This window comes from Schistocerca gregaria, chromosome 2 (genome assembly GCF_023897955.1).
Source record: "Schistocerca gregaria isolate iqSchGreg1 chromosome 2, iqSchGreg1.2, whole genome shotgun sequence".
NCBI classification, from domain to species: domain Eukaryota; kingdom Metazoa; phylum Arthropoda; class Insecta; order Orthoptera; family Acrididae; genus Schistocerca; species Schistocerca gregaria.
In genome coordinates, this window is record NC_064921.1 from 959,956,691 (window position 1) to 959,984,643 (window position 27,953).

Consider the following 27,953-nt stretch of genomic DNA (forward strand, 5'->3'; position numbering starts at 1 on the left):
TAGCAGGCAGGGGACTTATGATTCTTCTCCATGATACTGTCCATTATCACCCAATACCCTTAAACAGTTCCTTCCAAGCTGTTGCTGTCCGTCTTTCCCTTTCTGGATACACCTTCTCTCTTTTTACTGTATACATTCCATCATCCACACCGATGGCAAGAGCTGATCTTCTTCATCTCCTTGGTCAGCTCCCACTACCGTATTTGCTGGTTGGGGACTTCAATGCTCACCACCCGCTTTATGGATCTCTGCATCCTTGTTCACGAGGCTCTCTATTGATTTCCCTCTTCCACCAAGCAGATCTTGTTTGCCTCAACACTGGGGAACCTACATTTTTGTCTGCCTCCACGACAAATTTCTCTCATTTGGACCTTTCAGTCGGTACAGTTCAGCTAGCTTGGTGCTTTGAATGGTTCGCTCTTGCTGTTACACACTTGAGTGAACATTTTTCATGTGTCCTTCAATTGCAGCCACAACTGCCGTCTATGCGCCCGACACACTGGAAGTTAGCTCAAGCCGATTGGACGCTTTTTTTGTCTCTAGCGACATTCGAAGACCATCACTTTCATAGCGTTGATGATCAGGTCATTCATGTTACAGAAGTTATTCTTACAGCATTGGAACGTTCAATACCTCGCAAGTTCCTTGGTGGAATGAGTCGTGCCGTGACGCTTAGTGGATCCAGTCGCAGTTTCGAACTCTTTGGGTCAACACATTGTTGAGATTTCGAGCTCTTCAAATTACCCGCCAGCCTTTCTCCTGAAGAAACATGCAGCAGGAGTGCGACCTCTTGCTTTCTCCTCTCAAAGTAGTGAAAGGTATAATACTGTTTTCTCTATGCAGGAACTCCAAAACTCACTCTCCTCGTCTTGCTCTTCTGCCCCAGGATGGGATGGTGTCCGTGTCCAAATGTTGCTGCATTTATTATACCATACTATGCGTTACCTCCTTTGCCTTTATAACCGAATTTGGACCGACAGTACTTTCCCCAGAGGATGGCGGGAAGCTATCGTCGTTCCTGCTCTGAAACCTAGAATGGACAAACATCTCCCCTCTAGCTAACGCTCCATTTCTCTCACGAGTAGTGTATGTAAGGTTTTGGAGTGTGTGGTGAATTGCCGTTTAGCCTGGTGGCTGGAGTCCCGAAGCCTTTTAACACCTGCCCAAAGCAGTTTCCGAAAGTTTTGTTCTGCAGTTGACCATATTGTTGCTCTCTCCACTTATATCATGAACAATTTTCTCAGGAAACGCCAAACAGTATCAATATTTTTCGATCCGGAGAGAGCATACAATACCTGTTTGAGGACAGGCATCATCCACACACTGTTCTCTTGGGGCTTTCGAAGTCGGCGACCCCTTTCTATTCGTGACTTTATGACAGAGCACACGTTTATAGTGCGGATTAACACTATTCTCTCCCGTACTTTCTCCCAAGAAAACGGGGTGCCCCAGGGCTCTGTGCCAAGTATTGTATTGTTTACCATCACCATAAATCCTATTATGGTTGTCTCCTTCCCAATGTCGCAGGCTCCCTCTTTGTGGATGATTTTGCTATCTACTACAGCTCTCAATGGACCAGTCTTCTTGAATGACGTCTTCACGGATGTCTTGATCGCCTCCACTCTTGGAGCATTGAAAACGGCTTCTGCTTTTCTCCCAGTAAGACCATTTGTGTCAATTTTTGGTGTCATACGGCGTTTCTTCCGCCTTTCCTACAGCTAGGCCCTGTTGACCTTCTGTTCGCGGACGTCGCTAAATTCTTGGGACTTATGTTTTACAGAAAACTGTGCTTGTCCTCTCATGTTTCCTATCTTTTGGCTCTCTGTCTGCGATCCATCTACACCCTCCGTGTTCTGAATGGTACCTCCTGGGGAGCGGACCGGCTGGTCCTTCTCTGCCTATATCACGCCTTGCTGCGCTTGAAATTGGACTATGGAAGTATAGTTTATTCCTCTGCTCGGCTGTCTATTCTTCGATGCCTCAACTCTGTCCACCACTGTGGATTGCGTTTAGCATTTGGAGCTTTTTACAGCAGCCCTGTGGAAAGCCTTTATGCTGAGGCTGCTGAACCTCCTCTGTCCAATCGGCGAGGTGTCCTTCTGAGTTGTTATGCTAGCCATCTGTCTTCCATGCCTGCTAATCTGGCTCATGACCTTTTTTTTGACACCTCCTTGTATTAAGGATATGCAGGCAGCCCTTCCTCTCTGCTACCATCGGGAGTCTGATTCCATCATGTGCTACATTCTCTTTCCTTCCACTTTCCTAAAACTTTCTTGTCAGCTGGGGGTACAGCACTGCCTTGGCGCTGCCCCTGGACCTGCCTGCTCCGTGACCTTCGTCAGCTTCCCGAGGATGGTACCCCTTCTCTCGTATATTGTCGGCCATTTGCTGCTCTATGTGCACAAGTAAAAGATGCCACATTTATTTACACTGACATCTCAAAAACATCATTCGGTGTTGGGAGTGCCTATATTGTTGGCGACACCCCTAATAGATTTCGGCTTCCCGACCAGTGTTCGGTTTTTACTGCAGAGCTTTACACTGTTCCCCAGGGTGTCCAATATGTCCGTCGTCATCAGCAGATACAGTATGTTATATGCTCAGATTTGCTCAGCTCTCTCCTCAGGCTCCAAGCTGTTTACCCTAACCACCCTCTGGTCCACCAGATTCAGGGCTGCCTCCACTTGCTCCACTTGGGGGCATCTTTGTGGCGTTCCTCTGGATCCCAGGACATGTTGGTATCCGTGGAAACGAGGCGGCCGATATAGCGGCCAAGGCTGCAGTCTCTCTTCCTCAGCCTGCTGTTCGCATGGTTCCTTTCGCCGATCTTCAGTGTGTTTTATGTCATTGTGTTGCTTTGTTATGGCACGCATTTTTGTCGACACTTTCCAATAACAAAATGCGGGACGTGAAAGCTCTTCCCTGTGCTTGGACCTCTTTCTCCTGAACTAGTCGGGAGGAGGTGATTTTAACTGGACTCCGGATAGGACACTGTCTTTTTAGCCATCGACATCTTTTAAGTGGCGATCCTCTCCCACTTTGTCCCCACTGCTCTCAACTGTGGACGGTGAGACACCTTTTATCTCAGTGCCCCTATTTTACTCCGCTACACGCCCGTTTACAGCTGTCGCCTGATATATCTTCCATTTTAGCAGATGGGACGCGCTCACACCAATTGCTTGCTCCCATTGCTGCTGATTTCCAATATTTTTTAAAATTTTTTTTTAAATTTTTATTTTCTCTCTCTCTATCTCTCTCTCTCTCTCTCTCTCTCTCTCTCTCTCTCTCTCTCTCTCTCTCTCTCTCTCTCTCTCTCTCTCTCTCTCTCTCTCCCCCCCCCCCCCCCAAGCCACAGAACGGGCACTGATGACCATAGCAGTTTTGCAGTTTTGCGCCCTAAAACTATAACAGATCAAACAGCAAAATGGCACTTGCTCATGAATTGAAGGATCACTTATTTTGTCAACCATAATAGAAAAATATACAGTCTTCTTGATTGAAGCCAGTAACTTTCTCAACACAGACTTTCCTAGTAGATCAGTGATCTTGTTTTGAATAGCATGGGACGTCTTTAAACTCAGGTATGTCACTCTTTCGGAGTTCCAGCAATTAAAAAAAAATTTGAGTTTCCATCTTTGTGCCCTCTAATTGCTAGTCCAACATGATTTTGTGATTGTACAAAGCATAATATAACTAATAATATTCTTAAATTATTGGGGGGCTCCACCTCCCCCCCCCCCCCCCCAAACGAGTATTTGAGGGGCTTGGGCTCCCTCAGGCCCCATGGAGTCGGCACCTGTGACTACATTCTGTTACCTTTGTTTTATTTTTGTTGACATTTATCTTACAACCTATTTTTAAAAGACAATTTCCATTCCATTCAACTTCTCTTCCAAATCCCTTACCATACCGTTCCATTCAACTTATCTTCAAGTCCTTTACCATCTCTGACAGAATTCAGACATCATCAGCAAATTTCAAAGTTTGTATTTCTTCTCCCTGAACTTTAACTCTGCTCCCAGATGTCTCCTTGGTCTCATTTACACCTGCCTCAATGACAGATTGAATAACATACGGTGTCGACTACAACCCTGTCTCATTCCTTTCTCAACTATTGCTTCCATTTCATGGCTTTTGACTCTATTTACAATCTGTACGGAACCAGACTGCAGTTATAAATGTTTTACTCCGTGTATTTTATCACTGCTACTTTAAGGATTTCAAAGAGTTTAGTCCAGTCACCATTGTCAAAAGCTTTTCTGACTCCACAAATTCTACAAATGTAAGTTTACCTTTATTCAATCTATCTTCTAGAACAAGCTTTAGCATCAGTATTGCCTCACATGTTCCTACATCTCTCCAGAACTCAAATTGATCTTCCCTGAAGTAGGCTTCTACTAATTTTTCCATTCTTTGAGAAATAATTAGTACCAGTATTTTACAAGACTTATTAAACTGATCTGTCAGTGTCTACCTTCTCTGGAATTGGAATAATTACATTTTTGTTGAAATTTGTTGGTATTTCGCCTGTCTCACATATTTTGCACACAAGATGGAATAATTTTGTCATGGCTGCATCTCCCAAGCATCTCAGGCATCTACTACAGGGGCCTTGTTTCAACATGAATTTTTCAGTGCTCTGTCAAACTCTTCACATGATATATCTTCTGTCTCATCTGCACTCTCTTCGTCTTCTCTTGTTCTAGCATTTTCTTCAACTTTGTTTTCATAATATAGATCCTCTGTGTATTCCTACTAACTTTTAGTTTTACCTTCTTTGCTTGCTTCTGGATTGCAATCTTAACTCTTGACACTCCTGCAGCTGCCTTTTCTCTTCTCCAAAGATTCTTTAATTTTCCTATAAATGGCATATCTCTTTCCCCCAGTCATGCAAGTTTCTACAGTCTTGCATTTGTCCTGTAGCCATTCCTGCTTGGCCATTTTGTATTTTCTGTTGGAATCACTTTTTAGACATCTGTATTTCCACCAGTGTAAGCAGTCCCACTTCAACAAGTGCCAACAGCCTCATGGAGCTTGGATGAGTGGGTGGAAATCCAAGGCACCCTAATACTCTTGAAACAAAAAATCACTTCTGAAGACAGAAGAACCTATTGGTTGCCAATAGCATAGGATGCGGAAAGCAAAGGCAGACCACTGAATTAAATACCCTTGTGGTATCCCTAAACCCCCTGGACAAAACCCTTCATGGAATGAGAAGAAATATTCCAGAGTAATATTCCCATAATAAGAGTTCCTGGTGGGCACTATCCCAGAAAAAGTATGCTGAAAGATTAAACAATAAGAAGACGACTGAAATTTCTGGATTGAGGATGAGCACTTGGAATGTGAGAACATTGAATGAGAAATGTAAACTAGAAAATGTGAAGAAGCAGATGAAGAGTTACATCATCATGGTTTAGGACATTTTGAAGAGTAATAGGAAGTAGAAGGAGATTTGATTTTTGGATAATATAATAAGGGAGGAGGTAGCAGGGGAGGAGGAGGAGAAGGTGGCTTTTTGTTCAAGAAGAATCTGGATATGAACGCCATTGAGATAATGCCACTCAGTGATAGGGTGACAGCAATGAAAATATTGAGTGATCCTTTGGATACCTTATGCTTTTATGTGTACGGGCCTACATCGTAAGTGGATGAGGAAGAGGTGGATAAGATATATGAACAGATATAGCAGGTGTTTGAAGAAAATGGAAAAGATCAAATAAGAACAGTGATGATGGGAGAATGGAACATCATGGTGGGGAGGTGTAGGCATGGAAATGTTGTAGATTAACTAGGACAATGGAATGAAATAGTGGCAGGGTGTTGTGAGAGTCTTGGCTTTTGGATTGCCAACACCTGCTTCAGAATCACAAAGACTCTAGACATGGAGAAGCCCTGGTCGTTAAGCCAGATACCAGATAAATTGTCAAAAGTATGATCATATGGGGTACCAAGTGAAATTTGCGGCTGGATTGAGGACTTCTTGGTAGGGATGACATATCACGTTATCATGGATGGAGGTGTAGAAGTAACTTCAGGTGTGCCCCAGGAAAGTGTGTTGGGACCGTTGCTGTTTATGTTGTATATTAAAGACCTTGCAGACAATATTAATAGTAACCTCAAACCTTTCACAAATGATGCAGTTATCTACAATGAAGTATTGTCTGAAAAAAGCTGCACAAATATTTAGTCAGATTGTGATAAGATTTCAAGTGATATGAAAGTTCACAGCTTGTTAAAATGCTCAGAATTGTAAAATTGACACTTAACAAAAAAAGACAAAAGGAACATAGTATCATATGACTATAATATTAATGAATGGCTGTTGGAGTTGGCCAACTCGTACAAATACTCATGTGTAACACTTTGTAGGAATATGAAAGTGGAATGATCACATAGGATCAATCGTGGGTAAAACAGGTAGTAGACTTTGGTTTCTTGGTAAAATACTGGGGAGATGCAATCAGTCTACAAAGGAAATTGCTTACAAATCACTCATGCAGTTGATTCTAGAACAATGCTCAATTGTGTGGAACCCCTACCAAATAGGACTAATGGGAGACATTGAATATATACTGAGGAAGCCAAAACGAATGGTCACAGGTTTGTTTAATCTATGTGAGAGTGTCACGGAGATACTGAAGGAACTGAATTGGAAGACTGTTGAAGATAGACGTAAACTATCCCAAGAAAGTTTCAAGAAGCATATTTAAAAGATGATGCGAGGAAAATGCTATAATCCCCTACGTATCTCTCACATAGAGATTGTGAGGTTAAGATTAGAATAATTACTGCACGCACACACACACACACACACACACACACACACACAGAGAGAGAGAGAGAGAGAGAGAGAGAGAGAGAGAGAGAGAGAGATTCAAACAATCATTCTTCCTGTGTTCCATATATGAACGGAATGGGAAGGGACCCTAATAACTGGTACAATGGGATATATCCTCTGTCATGCACCTCATGGTGGTTTGCAGAGTGTTGGTGTAGATTAAATTTTAACCAAGCAAAGATTCAGAAATAGCATCAGGATGTCCAAAACTTTCCCTGGAACGGATACCAATACAGATCACAATTTGCTTATAGCAGACATAAGAACTAGGACAGAGCATATTAAAAAGAAACAGCTTGCAAAGAAGTGGAATGTGACAAAAATGAGAAATGAAGATGCCAACCTCATACAAATAGCATGGATGAAAACTTGGGAAGAGTGGGACAGTCTGGATGTATTAGGAGATTGGGCTATGATCAAAGATGCAGTGCTGGAAACATTAGAGAAAGAAGTTGGAAGAGTGGAAAAAGGAGGAATAAAAAGAAATGGATCACACAGAATTTGTTAGATGAGTGGAGAAAATGGAAAAAATTACTCTTCAGAAGAAAGAAAATGACAATATAGAAAACTGAACAATGATTTCAGGTAGTCTACTGACAGAGTAAGGCAAGGCTCGATGAAAACTCAGTGTGAGGAAATAGAACAAGGCAAGGAAAAACAGATGAAATATACAGAGTTGCAAAGTTTATAATAATGAGGGAACTGCAGGAAGTAAGGAATGCTAAACAAGCAGGAAAGGTTACAATGAATACTGAAGAAAACAAAGATGTCTGGAAGGTCTACATAGAAGACCTCTATAATCTGGTGGCTAATCATGATGGCTTAGTCTGAGAGGATGAACAAAAATACATGATAAAAATCTCTTGTGACCAATAATAGAAAAATATGCCATGTTACCGAGGCTGTGACTAGAATTGTGCTGAAAAGAATAAAAAGGAAAATAAAGGAGAATATAGGAGAAGATGAGTTCAGATTTAGAAAGGGAATAGGACCAGAGATGCAATTAGGTGCCTGAGGATGATGGCAGAAAGATTTTTTGAAATTAATAGAGGAATATATGTACGTTTGTCTGTTTTGTCAACTGGGAAAAGACATTTGACAGAATTGACTTGTGTGTGCTGTTGAAGATTTTGAAAGATACTGGTATAGATTGGAAGGATAGAAAGTTAATGAAGTAGAAAGTGGTACTTGGAGTAGGAGATGATGTTATATGTGAGACAGGGTTACTGTACATCGCCAGCACTTTCCAATATACTAAATAGGTAATCAATAAGGTCTTGGTAAAGTCAGTAGGACTTGCAGTGGGAGGAGATATAATAAAAGTATTAAGCACATTGATGATATCAATGTGCTAACAGAACAGTTGGAGGGCTCAAGGTAATGATGGAGAATGTTGCAAGTGTGGCTAAAGAATTTGGAAAGAAACTGAACATTGGCAAGACCAAGGTGGAGAGAATCAGAAAAGGTGCCGATACACTTAATATGTCCAGTACTTGGGAAGCTTGATAAATTCCAGTGGAAGTTGTACAGAGGAGGTGAGATGCGGCATTTCCATGCGACAGAGAGCTTTTAGGAGCATGAAAGGTTTGCTGACAGCCAGAAGCCATCCCTATTACGCTAAGGAATAGGTTCACTAAATATTTTGTGTGGTGTCCAGTGGTTCTGAAATGGGGACAGTCAGACAAATAACAAAGATATTTAGGAAGTTTTGAAATATGGTTGTGGAGAAAGTGAAATGGTAAACAGAATGAGAAATGAGATTATGCTGAGCAGGGTAGGAGAGAGGAGGAGCTTCTTGAAGACAATACAGAAGAGGAAAACATCTTGGATGGGACACACATCGTGGAGGTAGTGTCTACTACAGAGGATTGTGAAGGGAAAAATAGAAGCAAAAAGGTGGAGAAGAAGAAGAGGAGGAAGAAAGTTTGGAATGCTAACAGATGTTAAGAGAGAAAGAAGTTACATGCAAACGAAAGAGGATGCTTAAGACAGAGAGATATGGATGACGCCCAGCTGATACCTGCCTGCAGACAGACCTACTGGAAGAAGAAGAAGAATTATTTCATCAGCTTCATTTGCTGCATTTTTGTGTTTTCCCAGTTAAATTCAATGTCTCCTGTGTAAACCACAGAAATCTACTAGGCCTTTTCCCTTTATCTATGTGATCCTTTGCTTCCTTTACTATTTCATCTCTCAAAGCTAGTCATTACTCTTCTGTTAAGTTCCTTTCCCTTACTCCAGCATTGCCTAATGCTCCCACTGAAACTCTCAGTGACCTCTGGTTCTTTCAATTCATTCAGGTCCCATCTCCTTAATTTCTTACCTTTTTGCAATTTCTCTAGCTTTAATTTGCAGTCAATAACCAGTCAATTATTTACAGCCATATCTGCCCCTGGAAATGCCTTGCAATGTAAATCTGGTTTTAAAATCTGTTTTACCATTATGTGATCAGTCTGAAACCTTCCAGTGTTGCTAGGTCTCCTTCATGTATGGCAGCTCATTTCATCATCTTTAGCCCAAGTGTTAGCAATGATGAAATTACGCTCTGCACAAAATTCTACAAATTGACACAAACTTTCCTATGTTTCCGCCTGCCCATGTTCTGTTATCTTTCCTACTCTTCATTTTCCTACTGCCAAAATCCAGTCACCATTCACAATGGCTAATTTTCTTTATCTCATTGTACTTTCTTTCAATCTTTTCATCGTCTGCAGAGCTAGTTGGCACATAAACTTGTACTGCTGTGGTGGTTTTTGGCTTTGTGTTTACCTTGGCTACAGTAATGTGTTCATTGTACTGTTCATAGTAATGTACATGAATTCCTGTTTTCTTATACATCATTCTTGCAGTACCCTATTTTATTTTGTGTTTTGTAACCCTGCAATGACCAAGTCATGTTCTTCCTACCACCACACTTCAGTAATTCCTACTACATCGTATTTCGACTTATTGATTTCCCTTTTTAATTTTCTAACTCCCCAGCTGGCATCAAATTCAACATAGTGAAGTTTGACAATTTACAAAATTTCTTTACATATCCTGTATATGATTGAAGAAGAAATTTGAAAAATTATGTGTGAATTCAGATATTTTTCTTTCAACAAGGAAGTAAATTTTTTAAGTAATTTGATTACTTTGAACTTTTAGAATTAACTGCAAATAGAGATTTGAGTCACTGAATTGTTAAAGAATTAGAATTGTTAAAATCATGTGAAACAAAATATACCTTAATGCTATTGTTACTTAATCTGCTTATTAAATTGCGTGTTTTTGTGTCATTGTTTCAAGACAGGAGTCTTCCTTAACTGAAGGATTTATAAATACAGTTTAAAACAATACTTGTTAACAAAGGGTGGTCAAAGGGTGGTTTATAGGTATTTGGCTCCAGAGATTTTTTTTTTTTTTTTTTTTTTTTTTTTTGTAAAAACTTGTAATTGTGCATGAAGGTTGAACTTAAAAGTTTGTTGATACATGCAAACATGTTACAATGATATTTTCATTCTATTTTGTTATTTTATTGTGTGTTGTGTAATCCAAATCACTCATAAGTAGGAATAAATTTGTGACTTATTTTTTAAAAATATAATTTCCAGGTTATCTGTAAAAACCTAGTCCTTGTTAATAAAAAGTTCTTGGGTTTCTAGCAGTGAGGAAAATTTAAAATCCCACATTTTTGCAAGTGGCATACCCATCATCTTCTTGTGAAGTATTGAGATACTGTAGATTTTCCAGTGTGTGTACCAGTGGTATGCCCCTCCACCTGGCTGTGATCAGATGGATGTTCCACAGGGAGGGGATGGGATTGCATTGGTGGGGATGGTTGGTGGAGTGGAGGTTGCACTCGAATCTCTGCCTGGGCATTCCAGGTGTGTGATTGACATGTTGGGTGCGCTGTCACCAGATTCTGCTATCACGGGATTCCACACCAAACTAAGTTGGTAACTTTCTATCCCTATTGACCAGATTCTTGTAAATCCTAATTTTTATGGATTCCACTACAATGCTGACCAAATAGCCAGTTACTTGGCACATTGGCTTGGTGTTCTGAAAATGAAAGTTTTCTTCTAATAATTTCCGGGTATGCAGTTGGATCCCATCGACATTCTGCATACCCGGAAATTATTATAAGAACAAATACACCAAGAAAATTTCAGAAGTCACATCAAATGAAAGTTTTTATTGTCTATATTGATCTATGCTCTCTCACTTGGTGTTCCAGTCATAAACATTTGAGTTGTTCCTTAGAGCATCTGAAGATACAGTGATGCATTTGGTCTATATATCAGTCTGCATTCAGTAGGAATACTGTATCTCCCCATACATTTCGCAGAGCCAAAAAACTCTTTCACCTTAGGCAGCGGTTCAAAGATGGTTCTGATGTTGCATTTTCCAAGCAACTCTACAACTTTTGGCTGAGATTAGTCCAGAGTAACAAAGGAGAGCGAGTTTCATGCCTCCTTTCTCCTCTCTCCATCTTCCTGCCTCTTTCCTCGAATGCCTTTCCAGTCAGTGCTCCACTATAGCAATTATTATGGAAAACTTTGGATGCGAGGCTTTCCTTGTCACACATAATGTTTGCACAATCTATCTGGGTGATTAAAACTGTCTGCCACTGTGCTAGATAGTAGCAGCTTGTTGCAAGCAGGCACAGGTTTGTGTGGGTCATCTTCCTGTACAAATTGGTTGCAGTCGCAACAGAAGATACAATAAAAGCTATGAGTTTCATCATGTTGTTTTTAATTGTGTATATTCCTTTGAGATGTATATCTTCCTGACTGGACATGACATTCTCCAACAGGACAATAATTTTGGTCAACAATTTCTCAGATTTCAGTTGAACTAACATAGACTCATTAACTGACCCTCTTGTAATCATTAAAAATTGCAGTACCTGTATATGAATATTCATTTACATCTATCTTACTCGACAATTGAATCTATGAAATGATAAAATGCCTCTTTATTGCACACTTAATGTTGACTTGCATACTTTACTGTGAGCTGGGTGTCAGAATTTTCTAAGTGGTCAGTGAAAAGAAGAATAGTTTTTTCTGAATCACTTTCCAACCCATTTACTGATCGAAACAAATACTTTGTCATTAAAGATATCTGTATGTGCTGCTACTGAGAATATTGTACCCTATGTGTTGTGTTTCTTTACAATCAACTTCTTTTCCACTGACAGTTCTGATTAAGTCTTCATGTAGATTTTTCATTCATTAGTGGTAAATAATGTCTATACTAAGAACCATTTCACACTGGATTACTGTTCATCATAAGGGTTGTGGGTGATGATTATAATATCACAGTTGTTAATGCTTCTCGGTTTGCAGAATCATTTTAAAGATAAACAAAATTAACACACATACTTCAGGGATAAGGGGGTCCACTCGTTGAAAAAGAAAAGTCTTTAGTTACTGACAAGGACACACACACACACACACACGCACACGCACACACGCGCGCGCATCTGCCGCAACATAGTGCTGGTTGGACACACTTTCTCCTTAGATGGGCTGAATATGTGCCATACCTGCTACGCGAGCCTCACCCCCACTATTTCCTTCTTAGCTTTTGATCCCTAAAGTAATTTTGAAAGGACTATTAAGTAATGCAATGAAGTGATTAAGATAACTGGTCTGCTATCATTATTTTCTCAGTCTGAAATTGACAGTAATAAGAGCTTTGGCACTGAATCGCTCATTCTTTGAATGTGTACATGAGAAATTCCAGATATCTTGTATCTGAAGACAATGGTCAGCAGTAGTAGATATTAAACAACTATCACATAATCTAAACTTGCTCATGAAGCAACATATTTAGTGAATGAATAGGTTACTGGAATTTTGTTTGTCATTTAGGGATGAAACTTTAATGTGACGCAACTGTGTAAAACTAGTTTTGGAAAAGTGTGAGATTCATTGAAAGAATCCCTAGTATTACTACACTTGTCCACTCGTCACAAGTTAAGTTTGAATTCTCTACTTTTATTCAGCAGGCCACCTTACTGTATATGGTGGAGAGTACCTTTGTCAGTAAATCCCTTTCCTGTTCCAATTGTCCTCCCATGAAAGAAATAGCTTATCAAACCATTGTTGACTGATTCTTTAGCATTGGTCCTCAATCTGGTCTGTTATCTGGTAGTATTGGCAGATAAAATATAGAAGATAAAGAGTTACAAGAGAGGCATGTTTACTGTTAAAATTCCAAGAAAGTTTATTCTTAGGGCAATCAAACAGTGTATTGCTTCCTGTTACATATACAGACACTGGTACACAAAGTAATCTCCACCATACACTGGTGTAAAGTATCTTGCTTATCATAGGTACAAATTTAGAATTTTACTTACGAAGTGTGGGCAAGTGTAGTTCTCCTGAAATATATAAACACTAGAATGGCTTCAAGGTACACCACCGCTGTGGGCTTTACAACTTATTTGTTATGGGGTTTACTGATGAACTGCATCATGGTAATAGGTAATACCCTGCTGTAGGTGGTGATCAGAATCGTCTGTAATAAGCAGCTGCTGTTGTAGCAAACTGAAATGGTGTTCATCAAGGTAAATCTGTTGCAAATCATCTCACAATCTCATCTGAATCTGAGCCTGAAGAGGCTTGAAAACTATTTCATCAAAATAAAAAGATATTTCAGAGGTGCCCAGTTCGTTGTCAATAGTTATATGTAAGTTAATATACAGTCATGGTGTTTTACAATGTCAATAATATGCACTGATCAGCTAGAACATAATGACAACCTTCCTAATACCTATGGCACAGATAACAGTAGCAACACGTTGTGGCATGGAAGCAATGAGGTCTTGGTAGGTCACTGGAGGGATTTGACACTGCATCTGCACAAACAAGTCACCTAATTTCAATAACTTCTGGAGAGAGGGATGATGAGGTCTGATGCCGTGTTAAATCACATTCCAGATGTCTTCAGTCGAGTTCAGCTCTAGTGAGTTGGGGGATGGGGCTAGTACATCAGTTAGAACTCACCACATATTGACTCCCTAGCAACTAAGTTGTCAAAAAATATATTTGCAATCAGTACTATTAACAAGTTCTGTAGAGACACCGTAGTCCTAAAGACTGCATACCATGCTCTTTTCTCCTCTCACTTGAACTACGGTATTGAAATTTGGGGGGCAACAACCGAAGCTAATCTAGATAAGCTACTCATTCTTCAAAAAAGGGGTGTGAGAATAATCTGTGGAGCAAAATATAGGGAATCTTGTCGCAACTTGTTTCCAAAAACAGAGGTGTTAACTGTTATAAACACATACATTCTAAAAGCCATACTGCTTGTGAAAAGACTGCACCCAAACACTTATTCAGATTTCCACCAATACAATACTAGAAATAAAGAAAGATTTTACATTGGCAGCCACAGAACAGAGCTTTACGAAAGGGGGCCTCAGTACGCAGGTATAAAATTAGCTAATGCACTGCCTAGTGCAGTCATGGCTCTTCCTACAATTAAACTGAAACATCAACTTAAGAAATTTTAAGTAAAACACCCTTTCTACTCATTAGAAGAGTACCATACTTATATGAAGAACAACAAATGCTTTGTGAAATTATGTGAATAGAAATCAGTAAACATCTTATTGTAATTTTGTTGTAAATTAATGACGTATTCAGAAGAATGTGTCTTGCGTATTGTACAAATAACTTTAATCATTGCTGTTTCTTTGTACATGTGCAGTGTACCATTCGATGTTGAATAAAGCTATTATTATTATTATTATTATTATTATTATTATTATATTATTACCATTGTGTTTCTTGAAGCACTCCATCACACTCCCAGCCTGACGCATTAGCTTGTTGAAAAATGCCACTCCCTTTGGAAACATGATCATCATGAGGGGTATATGTGGATTTCAACCAGTGTACGGTACTCCCTGGCCATCATGGTGCCTTGTGCAAGTGTGACTGGACTGATGGATGCACACTTGAATATTCTCCAGAGCATTATGGAGCGGCTGCAAGCTTGTCTCTGTCCCACAGTGCAGGTGTCGAGGAGCTGTTCCCCTGGAAGAAAATGGATTGGCACCCTCCCATCAGCACGATGAAGAAAGTATCGACATTCATCAAACCATGCAAGGCTCTGCCAGTGCACCAACGTCCAGTGCCGATCGTCATGTGCCCGTTTCAGTCATAGAAGCTGGTGTCATAGTGTTAACATTGGCACATACATTTGTGGTTGGCTGTGGAGGCCCATCATTAGGAGTGTTTAGTGCACTGTATGTTCAGACAAACATGTAATTTACCCAACATTGAAGTCTGTTGTTAGTTACGCCACAGTTCGCTGCCTGTCCTGTTTTACCAGTCTGCCCAGCCTACGATGTCCAGCATCTGCAAAGAGGGTTGTCCACCAAACCCCGTGACATCTGGATGTAATTTCACCTTGATTTCGTTATGTATTGAAGACACTCACCACATTACTCCTAGAACACTCAGTAAGTTGTGCATTTTCCAAAATGCTCGTGCCAAGTCTCTGGGACATCACAATCTGCCTCCAGTCAATGTCAGATTGCAACATCTGCTCCATTCTGCACATGGCCAGCATGCTCACTGATACACCATGTATGTGTATTAATAGCAGCCACTCCTTGCCATGTGATGCTGCTGTTGCCTGAAAAGGTTTATATTGATAGGTCAATGGTCATATGTTTTGGCTGGTCAGTGTTTAAGCTTAATCTAGCATCTGTAATTTCAGGGATTTGGGAATTTATATTGCTTAGAGATTTCGTACTCAGCAACACTTGCACTGTTGCTCTTACAGTATCTATTCCTTTTGTACTGTTGTTTAGTTCTCAACATGTCTAGCAGACACTAATAGGGAAAGTTTGCATTATGACATTAATTTTCAGAATCCTTCAAAAATGTCTTCAATGAAATTCTGTACACATTGAAACCAGTCATTATATGAAAATTTAAATATTTTCTAGTTACTTGAAGTTATCCACCATGTATTAGTCTGTTCAGTAAAGAAATGTTAAGCCACATAGAATAAAACCTGGATTTACTGGATGATGCTTCTTCGCTTTCAGTCCAGTGCTTGCTAAATAGTGAAGACTCAACTGCCATGTTGTACAGTTGTTGTTGTTGTTGTTGTTGTTGTTGTTGTTGTTGACCCACAGGGCTACCTTGATCCCAGATGAATCCATAAGAGGTTACACTACTCCTCTTCTCTGTGCTTGTAATCATACTTCTTCATTGTAAAAGTTGTATGTTTCCGACTCCAGGCACTCCACAGCCCTCTTGTTCTTATCTGTGGACACCAAAACATTTTGACGGCGTGCCGTGAATACTTTATTGTAGTTTCATCACGCTCAGTGATTATTTTTAAATAGTAAATTTAACTCATACTATTGTAAAACACCTTTGTCTTTGAGGCAATGGAGTAAGAAAAAGAAGAAATGTTCCTCACATCACAACAGTTGTGGATTATCAGTGCAAAAGTATGCTATGTGCCCAAATTTGCTAATAGTTCATGGACATGAGTGCTGTGGGCTTCTTCATAACGTTTTGTATCACAAAAATGGTAGGCATAATTATTTTGATGTTCTGTGCACTGAACTTTCTTATTACACAGCACCATATGATTGTGGAATTATAGTGAGTTGAACTCATCTTCTAGACCTACTGTAGTTTCTTTAAAATAGAGAGCAAACTTCTTACAAGAGTGCCCAGTATTCTGCTTCTGCCAAGTAATATACAATGAGCAACTTACTACAAAGATGCTCATCTAGAGATAACTGTTCAAACTCTGGCAGTGAAAGAAGTTTTCATCACCAACATGTGGCCAACAAGGGGAGGAGAGGAGATGTCTGACTGTTCTTAATTACTAGACTATAAACTATCATAAGGGTTAAATTACAAATCTCTCATTGGTGATTTGTAGAGTAATGACACATTAAACTATTTGTGGTGATAAATCCATTATGTGAAAATGTTAATTTCGATGGCCCCCTTGGCAGTATTTAAGTGGGTTAGGCTATAAGCCAGCAACAGGTGTCACCCACCCCATTTCCCCCTGTCACGAACAACATAATATGACACTAAACTCGACAAGCAGTCATCAGTGTCAACTGCAATGGACAAATACAATAATACAAAAAACAGTTCACAAAGCAAAGTTGCTATACTGTGCTAAGAAAGAAAACCTTCACCATTAGTCAGCTGAACAACCTACATGGCTTTACTTTCTAGCACAGTTTATGTATTGATGTGTATGGATGATTATTTCAATCAAGTTTTGCTAATTTCGATGTTTTCTTAACTTCCATTCACCAGGACAATGTCAAGAAACAGCCTTGGGGCAAATGGGAGTTCAGTCCTCAACTGAGAGATGCCTTAGAAATATTTGAGAAGACTTGCTTAGAGACGGAACCCCTTCCAGAGGAATATGCCTCAAAAATACCACCAGTATACTGTAAAGAGAAGGTATGTTTAATGTAGATGGTTTTAACTAAACAATCATGTCTCAAAATATTCATGTTTAACTTACTTGTAATTGGAGTAGTCATAAAGTAATAATTGAAAATTTTTATGTTCTCTCATTGGCAGGTAATTGAGTGAACTTATAAGAACAACGCAAAGTAATTAAATGAAACAACTTGCATAGTATTAGGTTCAGCGCAGCTTGATTCATTTCCAGATACTGTGTAGGCCATCCCATTTTCTTCTTATAGCATTATAACTGTGGGCGTTTCGTATACTATGCAACAAAGTGTCTCCATTCTGAAGTATCACTGATAATTTTTCTCCATCTTCTGACTTGCATTGCTTTAATACTCTTCTTCACATAATCGATCCATTAATTTTCAGGTATTCCTCTTTGTCTTTTTCCAGTTGGTCTTCATTCATTCCAGCCTCCCCTCCCCCCCCCCCCCCCCTCCCTTTTTCTGTCTGCCACGATTACAGGTGACTCAGGATGAATGTCGCGTAATTTGTGAAGTGATTCTAAATGTGAAAATAAACTGAAAAAGTCCCGTGAACACGTGTCCAGTTTTCACTCATTACGGAACTGGAGCATGTTGACAACTGCACACATCCATGAATATTACTTATGGAAATGCTGTGCAGGCACTGTGGTGGACAGAATAATGGTGGGACAGATGACTGATCCATTCTACAAGAGGTGTTCAGTATGTCCCCCACCCACCTCAGTGACTTGGCAACATGTTGTAGTGTTGCAGAGTGCCTCTCTTGCAGAGTCTGCCACTTGAGTTTGCTAAACATCTCCGTAACGCTATCACGGTTACCAAATAACACTGTGACGAAACGCGCTGCTCTTCTTTGGATCTTCTGTATCTCCTCCGTCAACTCGACCTGGTACAGATCCCACACTGATGAGCAATACTCAAGTATAGGTCGAACGAGTGTTTTGTAAGCCACCTCCTGTGTTGATGGACTACATTTTCTAAGGACTCTCCCAATGAAACTCAACCTGGTACCCGCCTTACCGACAATTAATTTTATATGATCATTCCACTTCAAATCATTCCGCACGCATACTCCCAGGTATTTTACATAAGTAATTGCTACCACTGTTTGTTCCGCTAGCATATAATCATACAATAAAGGATCCTTCTTTCTATGTACTCACAATACATTACATTTGTCTATGTTAATGGTCAGTTGCCACTCCCTACACCAAGTGCCTATCCACTGCAGATCTTCCTGCATTTCGCTGCAATTTTCTAATGCTACAGCATCATCCGCAAAAAGCCGCATGGAACTTCCTACACTATCTACTAGATCACTTATAATTATATCTTGAAAAACAATGGTCCCATAACACTCTCCTGTGACACGCCAGAGGTTACCTTAACATCTGTAGACATCTCTACATTGAGAACAACATGCTGTGTTCTGTTTGCTAAAAACTCTTCAATCCAGCCACACAGCTGGTCTGATATTCCGTAGGCTCTTACCTTATCAGGCGACAGTGCAGAACTGTATTGAACGCCTTCCGGAAGTCAAGGAAAATGGCATCTACCTGGGAGCCTGTATCTAATATTTTCTGAGTCTCATGAACAAATAAAGCGAGTTGGGTCTCACATGATTGCTGTTTCCGGAATCCATGTTGATTCCTACAGAGTAGATTCTGGGCTTCCAGAAATGACATGATACATGAGCAAAAAACATGGTCTAAAATTCTACAACAGATCGATGTCAGAGATATAGGCCTATAGTTTTGCGCATCAGCTCAACGATCCTTCTTGAAGACTGGGACTACCTGTGCTCTTTTCCAATCATTTGGAACCTTCCGTTCCTCTAGAGACTCGTGGTACACGGCTGTTAGAAGGGGAGCAAGTTCTTTCACGTACTCTGTGTAGAATCGGATTGATATCCCGTCAGGTCCAGTGGACTTTCCTCTGTTGAGTGATTTCAGTTGCTTTTCTATTCCTTGGACACTTACTTCGATGTCAGCCATTTTTTCGTTTGTGCGAGGATTTCGAGAAGGAACTGCAGTGTGGTCTTCCTCTGTGAAACAGCTTTGGAACGTCTATGGTTCACTTCCTGAGGCGGCAGGAGGCCTAATCATAAATTTAATTTTCTGATATAAAATCATGCAAGACATTAATTTTCTAAATGAATACTGTCATGTTTTTGTACTTTATATATAGGCATTTATTTCACTTATGGTTATTGATATGGGAATGTAAAGTATTGAAAACTATGTACTTTTTCTCAGAATTGAAATCTGCTACTGAGAGTCTTATCAGAGTTATTATTCATCTTCATTGTCTTAGATTGTCCTGGGCTTTGCTGCTTATTTCAAAAGTGTCTTGGTTCTTTCTAATGGTACTCTTTATCTGCTGACCATAGTGACATGATCACCATACACAAACCTGTACATATGTGTTGACTTTGTGCATTTATGTACATTTATCTGAAAGTTAATATTGACTATTTGAAAGTATGTTGAGCTACACCTATTTTTCATTACTTCTTTCACTTCAAAAAACTAGAACAAAATCGCTGCTCCAGTTTTGTATTCTTATATACTTGTTGTTGTTGTCTTCAGTCCTGAGACTGGTTTGATGCAGCTCTCCATGCTACTCTATCCTGTGCAAGCTTCTTCATCTCCCAGTACCTACTGCAACCTACATCCTTCTGAATCTGCTTAGTGTATTCATCTCTTGGTCTTCCTCTACGATTTTTACCCTCCACGCTGCCCTCCAATACTAAATTGGTGATCCCTTGATGCCTCAGAACATGTCCTACCAACCGATCCCTTCTTCTGGTCAAGTTGTGCCACAAACTTCTCTTCTCCCCAATCCTATTCAATAGTTATATACTTGTAATTTTTTAATAACTATTTGAAACAACTTTTCTGAACTGCCTTGTATATATAAAACAAAGATCTTTATTTAAGGAAGTATGTCTATGCCACTATCATCAGACTGTATGAAAAGCTAACAGAAACAAAGTATGTAGGCAAATGAAGCCACGACAGATGGAAACTAAGTGCTAAACTAGGACTCAAACAACTACTTTTTCCTTGCCGAGAATCAGTGCTCTGTTATCTTGTAAACCCCAGCCATGCAGAACAGCAAATCATCTTTGACAGGACCCAAAAGTGCTGCTGTCTTCAACCGAGGGTGAAAAATCACTTTAACTTCGTATTTGGTCATGGTCCGACATACTTTTAATGACGTGTTTCTAAATACAGCAAGAAAGCCATGAGTTTAAATCTTTCTGCTACTTCTTATTCATTCTTTATTTCTATTTTTGTTTTATTCATAGTGTCTTCTGTGTCCGCTATTGACAATACCACTTTGCTTCAAAAATGGTAAGTATAGGGTGTTGTACTGCAGACTGTTCTCATTAGCAGTGCTGTGTATTTTACAAGCTAAAGTTCCAAGGATACTCGTTGCCTGGAATAAATGGTGTCAGTTATTTGCATGTAAATATTAAGGTACATGATTTGGCTTCCAGTAAACTGCATGTCCAAGGTACCATCATCATTGTGATGAATTAAAAAATACAGTAATAGAACACATTCCTCCTTTTTGATTTACACTGTAAACTGAAATTCTTCATGGTAGAATTTACATGGTTTGAAAAATTTTGTTATTTGTCACTATGTGGCTACACTACAAACAGTCATCATATTTCCAAAATTACTGTTGGTTTCAAACAAACAGACACCTGTGCCTTTTCCTCGGAGTCCTCCGTGAATGTATGGACCACCAAGTGACAATGGACCAGTAATGCGACACCATAACTCTCGTTAAAAAGTTTTGTTATTAAATATAAAGTACATCATAATTGACCTTTGCAAATAAGAGATAAGGATTCTAAAGTGGGAAAGCTGGTGGATAAGGAATCTGTATCAAAGCTGACAAATAAATCCACATTCTGTTTAGTCTCAGGGAGTTAAGTTTGCCAACAAAGTCCATAGAATTGCATGTGTCATGAGCACATTTTTCCACAAGAGGTCCTTGTTTGGCAATGTCATAATTTGAAGAGCCAATGTTACTTACTATTTTTTGCATAGGAACATCTTTCGTATGGATTTCTGGAAACCTGTAAAGCCCACAAGGAACAGTTTCACTTGATTCAATCTTCACACAATTTATATCAGAAAGGGGGAAGCATTCAGAAACAAAGTAGTCTTCCTTACCACAGGGTTGGTGTCAACTCCACCGATTTTATGATAAGTGCTATCACTTGATAAACTATTCATTTTATCATGATTGTCGTCATGAGACATTAAAACAGTAACATTATCTTTATCAGCTGGAAGAACCACCATCTGAGTATTCTGACAAAGTTTATGCAGTGTACCCCTCGAAGTGTTTTTGACCCTCTGCTTGTGTGTTGGGTGCTGAGTCTCACATTTGATCTTTCACCTGATGTATTGTGTGTTAATTTATCTTTAATGTGACTCAGTTACTGTTAATTGTCTTCTTTCTGTGGAGGTCTTGCAAAGCAATATCTCCATAGAACCATTTACAGCCCTAGGGAGACATGAACTCTTCTCCTTTGCAGCTGTTATTGGTGGAAGGGAAAATATCCACTCCAATTATGAAATGGCATCAGCATTTCATCATTGACTGTATTGTATTTGGTTCAGTGGGTGTACAGATCGTAGCTACTTTGTAACTTGGAGTAGATACAGTATAAATTAAATATAACATCATCATTGGAGGCTCAACAAGAAGTGAGTGACACTTCATTTAGAGGTCCCTTTGTTCATTGCTGTTTACATTCTTGGAGAGTTTGTCTGCTCCTTGACAATCAAGACATTGCAAGCCACAATGTCAAAACATAAAAGGCAGCACTCACAGCAGGTGAAGACGTTTATTCAGCATCGTGCCTTGCTGATTACTTAAACCACACTCCTCTCTGTTGCACAACTGTATCCTCTTTGCAGCAACAGAACTAGCCTTTCTTAAAATCTTATTCATAGAGACTGATTTTTAAAATATACTAATCTGGCAAATTTTGAAATTATACCATGGTTCTGGCATCTTAATTAAAAACTTAGAGCTCCATAATCTCACTTGTGAATGTCATAACTTAGCCAGTCGTCGAAATCTGGACCCTCTCTCCTCATCAAAGAGGTACTTGATATGCATCTTGATTTTTTTCACCTTGTAATGATTCATATATTAAATTTTGGGGAGTGGAGCGCAGCAACTTCATTTCTTCTTTTTCTTGTATTTCAACCACACATCTGCCAGCCAACTTCAATGTGTGACAACTGAAGCTACAGTACTTGTTCTGTCATTTTAAACCATAGAAAACATGAGTGCCAGAGATGTGGATTGGCAGCAAAGAGTATGCATAAATTCAATCTGTGGCTGTATGGTCAATCCATACTGGAATATCAGTTTGTCATTATTAGCTGCACTATAGTAATGTCTTTGGCGAAAACTTTTATTAACAAAGATTAAATGTAGATAAATCATGGAATCCAGCACTTTCTTTCATAATCATACAAAGATGTCACTACAATGCAGCTAATAGTGACTCATCAATATCCCGGCATAGATTGACGACGTAGCCATAGACTCAATTGATACATATTCTTTGCTATCAATCAACATTATGACACTTATGTTTCCTTTGGTTTAAAATAATGGAACAACTACTGTAGCTTCATTTGACACACTCTGAAGATGACCCGAAGATATACAGCCAAAATTCTAGCAAAAGAAGAATAAAAGTTTTGTGGCTGCACTCTTTAAATTTGATGGATGATTTATTAAGCTGCAAAAAGATCAAGATGCATGGTGTGCTGGTTGTCCGCTATTTAGTTTGTGGATACTGAGTGAGATGTTGACTGATGTAAAACAACACTGAATTTATTATTATAAAATGATATTTGATCCTATAAACTACAGTTGTATATAGTACACACAATCATTGTGATATATACTCTGTATGTAATATGAGAATTCATTCTCTGATGATTGAGTGGGCTCTGAATTCTTCTTTAACATGAGAATTTTCATGTGAAACATAAGAATCCAACTGCTACTCTGTACTTTTTGTGTATAGGCTTGGGTCATCAACCCCATGTCCAATAGACTAGTTGAGTTGAGTGACTGGTGGCTACGCAACACCATCACAAATACAACCTCTACTGAGGAAAAGTATTGCTGACTGTGAGGAACGTGTGGAAGCTCCAGTTAATTGCAAGTAGATATAATCTGGTCTTGGTGGCAAAGGAACGTTTTCAAAGTACTCCATCAACATATGAAAAGTCATACTCCCATAAGATGGTGTTACATAATAAGTAGGCAGTGTGTTAGTCATTGATAATACCACATGTTAACCAGGAAGTGACACAGAAAATTGCTGTCCACATTACTATTAAAAGTGTAATCTGGATGTTAGGGTTGCAACTTGCAAACTGTTGTTGTTGTGGTCTTCAGTCCAGAGACTGGTTTGATGCAGCTCTCCATGCTACTCTATCCTGTGCAAGCTTCATCATCTCCCAGTACCTGCTGCAACCTACATCCTTCTGAATCTGCTTAGTGTATTCATCTCTTGGTCTCCCTCTACGATTTTTGCCCTCCACACTGCCCTCCAATACTAAATTGGTGATCCCTTGATGCCTCAGAACATATCCTACCAACCGATCCCTTCTTCTGGTCAAGTTGTGCCACAAACTTCTCTTCTCCCCAACCCTGTTCAACACTTCCTCATTAGTTATGTGATCTACCCATCCAATCTTCAGCATTCTTCTGTAGCACCACATTTCGAAAGTGTCTATTCTCTTCTTGTGCAAACTATTTATCATCCACGTTTCACTTCTATACATGGCTACACTCCATACAAATACTTTCAGAAATGACTTCCTGACACCTAAATCTATACTCGATGTTAACAAATTTCTCTTCTTCAGAAACGCTTTCCTTGCCATTGCCAGTCTACATTTTATATCCTCTCTACTTCGACCATCATCAGTTATTTTGCTCCCCAAATAGCAAAACTCCTTTACTACTTAAAGTGTCTCACTTCCTAATGTAATTCCCTCAGCATCACCCGACTTAATTTGACTACATTCCATTATCCTCGTTTTGCTTTTGTTGATGTTCATCTTATATCCTCCTTTCAAGACACTGTCCATTCCATTCAACTGCTCTTCCAAGTCCTTTGCTGTCTCTGACAGAATTACAATGTCATTGGCGAACCTCAAAGTTTTTATTTTTTCTCCATGGTTTTTAATACCTACTCCGAATTTTTCTTTTGTTTCCTTTACCGCTTGCTCAATATACAGATTGAATAACATCGGGGAGAGGCTACAACCCTGTCTCACTCCCTTCCCAACCACTGCTTCCCTTTCATCTCCCTCGACTCTTATAACTGCCATCTGGTTTCTGTACAAATTGTAAATCGCCTTTCGCTCCCTGTATTTTACCCCTGCCACCTTTAGAATTTGAAAGAGAGTATTCCAGTCAACATTGTCAAAAGCTTTCTCTAATTCTACAAATGCTAGGAAGGTAGGTTTGCCTTTCCTTAATCTTTCCTCTAAGATAAGGCGTAAGGTCAGTATTGCCTCAAATGTTCCAGTATTTCTAGGGAATCCAAACTGATCTTCCCCGAGGTTGGCTTCTGCTAGTTTTTCCATTCGTCTGTAAAGAATTCGTGTTAGTATTTTGCAGCTGTGACTTATTAAACTGATAGTTCGGTAATTTTCACATCTGTCAACACCTGCTTTCTTTGGGATTGGAATTATTATATTCTTCTTGAAGTCTGAGGGTATTTGGCCTGTCTCATACATCTTGCTCACCAGATGGTAGAGTTTTGTCAGGACTGGCTCTCCCAAGGCTCTCAGTAGTTCTAATGGGATGTTGTCTACTCCGGGGGCCTTGTTTCGACTTAGGTCTTTCAGTGCTCTGTCAAACTCTTCACGCAATATCGTATCTCCCATTTCGTCTTCATCTACATCCTCTTCCATTTCCATAATATTGTCCTCAAGTACATCGCCCTTGTATAGACCCTCTATATACTCCTTCCACCTTCCTGCTTTCCCTTCTTTGCTTAGAACTGGGTTTCCATCTGAGCTCTTGATATTCACACAAGTGGATCTCTTTTTCTCAAAAGGTCTCTTTAATTTTCCTGTAGGCAGTATCTATCTTACCCCTAGTGAGATAAGCCTCTACATCCTTACATTTGTCCTCTAGCCATCCCTGCTTAGCCATTTTGCATTTCCTGTCGATCTCATTTTTGAGACGTTTGTATTCTTTTTTGCATGCTTCATTTACTGCATTTTTATATTTTCTCCTTTCATCAATTAAATTCAATATTTCTTCTGTTACCCAAGGATTTCTACTAGCCCTTGTCTTTGTACCTACTTGATCCTCTGCTGCCTTCACTACTTCATCCCTCATAGCTACCCATTCTTCTTCTACTGTATTTCTTTCCCCCATTCCTGTCCATTGTTCCCTTATGCTCTCTCTGAAACTCTCTACAACCACTGGTTCTTTCAGTTTGTCTAGGTCCCATCTCCTTAAATTCCCACCTTTTTGCAGTTTCTTCAGTTTTAATCTACAGGTCATAACCAATAGATTGTGGTCGGAGTCCACATCTGCCCCTGGAAATGTCTTACAATTTAAAAGCTGGTTCCTAAATCTCTGTCTTACATTATATAATCTATCTGATACCTTTTAGTATCTCCAGAGTTCTTCCACGTATACAACCTTCTTTCATGATTCTTAAACCAAGTGTTACCTATGATTAAGTTGTGCTCTGTACAAAATTCTACTAGGCGGCTTCCTCTTTCATTTCTTAGCCCCAATCCATATTCACCTACTACGTTTCCTTCTCTCCCTTTTCCTGCACTCGAATTCCAGTCGCCCATGACTATTAAATTTTCGTCTCCCTTCACTACCTGAATAATTTCTTTTATTTCATCATACATTTCTTCAATTTCTTCGCCATCTGCAGTGCTAGTTGGCATATAAACTTGTACTACTGTAGTAGGTGTGGGCTTCGTATCTATCTTGGCCACAATAATGCGTTCACTATGCTGTTTGTAGTAGCTTACCCGCATTCCTATTTTTCTATTCATTATTAAACCTACTCCTGCATTACCCCTACTTGATTTTGTGTTTATAACCCTGTAGTCACCTGACCAGAAGTCTTGTTCCTCCTGCCACCGAACTTCACTGATTCCCACTATATCTAACTTTAACCTATCCATTTCCCTTTTTAAATTTTCTAACCTACCTGCCCGATTAAGGGATCTGACATTCCACGCTCCAATCCGTATAACGCCAGTTTTCTTTCTGCTGATAACGACATCCTCTTGAGTAGTCCCCGCCCGGAGATCCGAATGGGGGACTATTTTACCTCCAGACTATTTTACCCAAGAGGACGCCATCATCATTTAATCATACAGTAAAGCTGCATGCCCTCAGGAAAAATTACGGCCGTAGTTTCCCCTTGCTTTCAGCCGTTCGCAGTACCAACACAACAAGGCCGTTTTGGTTATTGTTAAAAGGCCAGATCAGTCAATCATCCAGACTGTTGCCCTTGCAACTACTGAAAAGGCTGCTGCCCCTCTTCAGGAAGCACACGTTTGTCTGGCCTCTCAACAGATATCCCTCCGTTGTGGTTGTACCTACGGTATGGCTATCTGTATCGCTGAGGCACGCAAGCCACCCCACCAACGGCAAGGTCCATGGTTGCAAACTATGTACCAGATAAACATTGATTTAACAGAATATATGGAACTAGTTGATCGTGAGTAATTTCCAATTCATTAAGTGTGTAACTCATGATCTAACGGTAGTGTCTTTTATTCATAATCAAAACATCTTCAGTCCGTGGTTCAATCCTGCCACTGCTTAAATTTTGATTAAAAAATCATCAGCAACAGTGGCCAAAGGCTTCCAGCATAAGAAGTCACCCTCATTCAGCCAATGACTGTGTCAGAGAGGGCGAAGGAGCGGACAGAGGTTCAGAGCACACTCTTGCCCTTCGGGTGGGAAACTGTCCCTAAAAACCACAAGAATGAGCAATGGTTAATGGCAAGAGGATGCAGGAGGCATTGGAAGCCACTGCTTTAAAGGCACACATTGTGTATCCACAGGACCTGTGACCTGTAATTGGGAAGGTGTCTTGATGATCACTCTGTTCCCCGCTCAGATCTCCAGGAAGGGTCTATCAAGAGGGAGATGACCATGAGAAAAAAGATTGAATAACCAATGAAAGGCTAATGTTCTACAAGTTGGGGCATGCAATGCCAGCAGTTTAAACGTGGTAGGGAAGCTAGAAAATCTGTAAAGGGGAGTGCAGTGGCTTAGTTGATATATAATGGGGGGAGGGGGTTATTGAAGTAAAATGGAAAGAAGAAAAGAATTTCTCATTGGACAACTATAGGATAATATCAACAGCAGTAGAAAATGGTGCAACGGGAGTAGGATTTGTTATGAATTGAAAGATGGGGCAGAGTTTTTGTTACTATGAACAGTCCAGTGACCAACAATAGTTCAGATACACATGCCAATCTTGCCAGCAAAAAATGAGGAGATGGAGAAAGTTTATGCGGATATTGAAAGGGTGAAGTGATACTTAAAGGGAGATAAAAATCTAATAGTGATGGAGGACTGGAATGCTGTCGTAGGGGAACT

General features: G+C 39.7%; 1 protein-coding gene across 1 annotated transcript in view; it reads left to right on the plus strand.

Annotated features, from left to right (window-relative positions):
* The window catches only part of LOC126335437 (uncharacterized), a 93,001-nt gene that overhangs the window by 19,028 nt on the left and 46,020 nt on the right, over positions 1 to 27,953 (plus strand). Inside the window, exon 2 of the mRNA XM_049998719.1 lies at positions 17,146 to 17,295. Coding sequence (XP_049854676.1) covers positions 17,146 to 17,295 — 150 coding nt within the window. The remainder of the gene's footprint in view (positions 1 to 17,145; positions 17,296 to 27,953) is intronic.